This window comes from Sciurus vulgaris (assembly GCF_902686455.1).
Source record: "Sciurus vulgaris genome assembly, chromosome: 16".
In the NCBI taxonomy this organism is placed as follows: domain Eukaryota; kingdom Metazoa; phylum Chordata; class Mammalia; order Rodentia; family Sciuridae; genus Sciurus; species Sciurus vulgaris.
The window spans coordinates 65,653,319-65,655,876 of NC_136477.1; the positions used below are offsets into that span (position 1 = coordinate 65,653,319).

Below are 2,558 nucleotides of genomic sequence, written 5' to 3' on the forward strand. Positions count from 1 at the left end.
ACCAGATGCTCTCCACTCCCCAGACATGCCACAGTGCAGGGCACCCAGCAACTCACCCTCATTTTCTTAAAAAGTTCTTCTCTCTTGAATTCGAAGACAGCAATCCACCAGTGAGAATAAGCATTTACCGAAGATCAAGAGTAGAACATGTGCACCTGGATGACAGACCTCACGGTTTCTATTCTTCCTCCAAATGAGCTTGGCAAATTTTGCCAAGGAGTCTATATAGCACTTGGGTTACTGTGATTGGTGCACAGTTATGCTAATTAGGGTTTGAAAATGTACCAGTGCTATTGACCCAGAATGTACAAATGCTATTGGTCAATTCTTGATTCCCAGCTTTCATTCAGCTGTGCCCCACTTCCATTTTCTCAATGCAGTTTGAGAAGTGGAGGTTGAGGTCCCAGATGAGCCTGCAGTGCTGAGTGGGGCAGGCTACTGAGACAGGCCTCCCTACTCTTTTTGCACCTGATGGCTGCTGGGTGACAAGTCAGCGAGCCTTCATTCCCCTTGGTGCTGTCTCACTGTGCTTGTGTGGCACTGTTCATGCTGCAGCAGGAACTCCAGTGCTCAGACCTATCCAGGCCTGACTCCACCACTCCCTGGCTCCACTGCCACTCTCCTGCCCTTGGCATTGCATGGACATCTATGAAGACCAGCAGTGCAGACCCTCAGAGTCCATTGGTGAAAGAGCAGGGTGAAGTATTTGAGACTGAAGCTTCCAAATCAAATCTTCCCCCAGAATCTGTTCTGACCCTGGGAGTACCTTCATCTTCTGAGCTGGATTTGTCCTTGGCTACTCAGTTATCACTTGAGGACCAGATGGTACCTTGGAATGATCCTGAGCTCCCTTCCAAACAGGTGTCTTCCCTGGAGTCTGCAAGACATCCCACAGAAAGCCCTGTGGCCAGGGGCCATTCAGACAATCCCTCAAAAGACCCTGAGAGCCCCTAATCTTCAGGTTCTAAGTGCTATAGATGGAAATCAAACATCAAGGTCCTAAGGAGATACCTCTTCACCATCCTGCAGAATGGCAACACCCCTGGGACCATGACACCATGACAGGGTAAGTAACCTTCTCCCCTAGGTGAAAATGTTAGGAAATTATAGAAAGGAGCATTCTTGGAACTACATGGGTTCTGAAAACTGGAGGACAAGCATGGGAGCAAGGCCAGGACCATGACAAGGAAAATCAGCACCTTACTTTGGTAGAGAGCTAGCCCCTATGTAGCCCCTCCATTGAATTCACCCAGGGCCTGGTGATGTTCTGTTTTCTGTCACCTCTTCTTTTCCAGGGAGACTAAGGAAAGCATTGTTTTCTTTGATTCCTCCTAAACTACCAACTCTGGGACTTAGAACTTTATCAGACTTTCTTTTTGTCTTGCATATTTCTTGTGTATTAAAGTTTGTGATTTTAAATGATGCTTTTAAAAGACAAAAAAAAAAAAAGCAGTAAGTGAATTTTCCTATTTTGTTCATCTTTAGGAATTCCTTTATTATAGGCTGATCCCCTACCTTTTCCATTAACATGTCAATGTTAATAATTAACTCCTTCATTTATACTGAGTCAGACCAATTGATAAATATTTGAAAGTGAATTAATTATTATTGTTTTCAAATATAATGAGGAATGTTATAAAAGTATTTGAAGTGCTGTAATTGGTGTAATAGTTAACACTGCTAAATAATAAGTTGGCACAAATTGGACTTGAAAAACACACTCCTGTAAAAGTGGAGGATGATTTTACAGAAATAGAGACATGCCGGATTTTGACAGTTCATAAAGTTATTTTAGAGAATCAAGGGAAGGTTGACCATAATATACAAACACTAAGAAAATTGGGGTTACATGGTGCAATTGCATATATTTGCACAATTAATGAATTCATTAAGGTTTTAAAATTGGGCAGAAGTGCCAAATACAAAAATTTAAGTCTGGATACATTTGACCAGTGTTAGGAGGAGTTTTGAAATTGGCAGTTGGTGGAATTGTATTGTCTCCCAGGGACAGACCAAAATTATGCTAGGTGAAAGGATTGTAAAAGTTTTTACTCTTAAATCCATAATGTATAGATATACAAAAAATAAACACAGAGAAAGATTTTATATTAGTGATATTAAAATTTCATTGAGGACAATGTTTGAAATACAGTGTATTTATGAAGAACAATAGGATGGGGGGAATTTATAATAACAAAGTTGGGAAATCCTGGTCTGATACTGGGTGCTGTGTTCCATTATTTCATGAAGATATTTCAATGTTGTTCAAAATTTGTGAAGTCCTGAATGTCAGCTCTCATACCAAGCATCATTTAGTGACTACAAATCACAAGGACAGGCCATCTCCCATTCTTGCACTCCTACTCCAGTCTCAGTCTGACATTTTTTACATATTCAGCAAGTCTGTTATGGTGGGTTTAATTCCTCTCTGCTGAGTTCCTGTCCCTGCAGGAAAATAAGATTTGAGTTTTGAGCAAACTATGAACATGGTGCCAAAATAATTAATATTGCATATTAAAAGATTATTCACGGAATTATCATCAAATATTGCTTCAATC

General features: G+C 40.6%; 1 protein-coding gene across 1 annotated transcript; it reads left to right on the top strand.

Moving 5' to 3' along the window:
- Window positions 1-409: 409 nt before the first annotated feature.
- On the top strand, window positions 410-2,130 carry LOC306646258 (cell division cycle-associated protein 3-like). The gene has a single exon (XM_079114794.1). The coding sequence runs from the start codon at window positions 547-549 to the stop codon at window positions 952-954; it is 408 nt and encodes a 135-aa protein (XP_078970920.1). The 5' UTR covers window positions 410-546; the 3' UTR covers window positions 955-2,130.
- Window positions 2,131-2,558: the final 428 nt, after the last annotated feature.

Bases quoted from the DNA above. Each gene is read 5' to 3' on its own strand.
- LOC306646258 (XM_079114794.1), top strand. From the start codon at position 547: ATGCTGCAGCAGGAACTCCAGTGCTCAGACCTATCCAGGCCTGACTCC.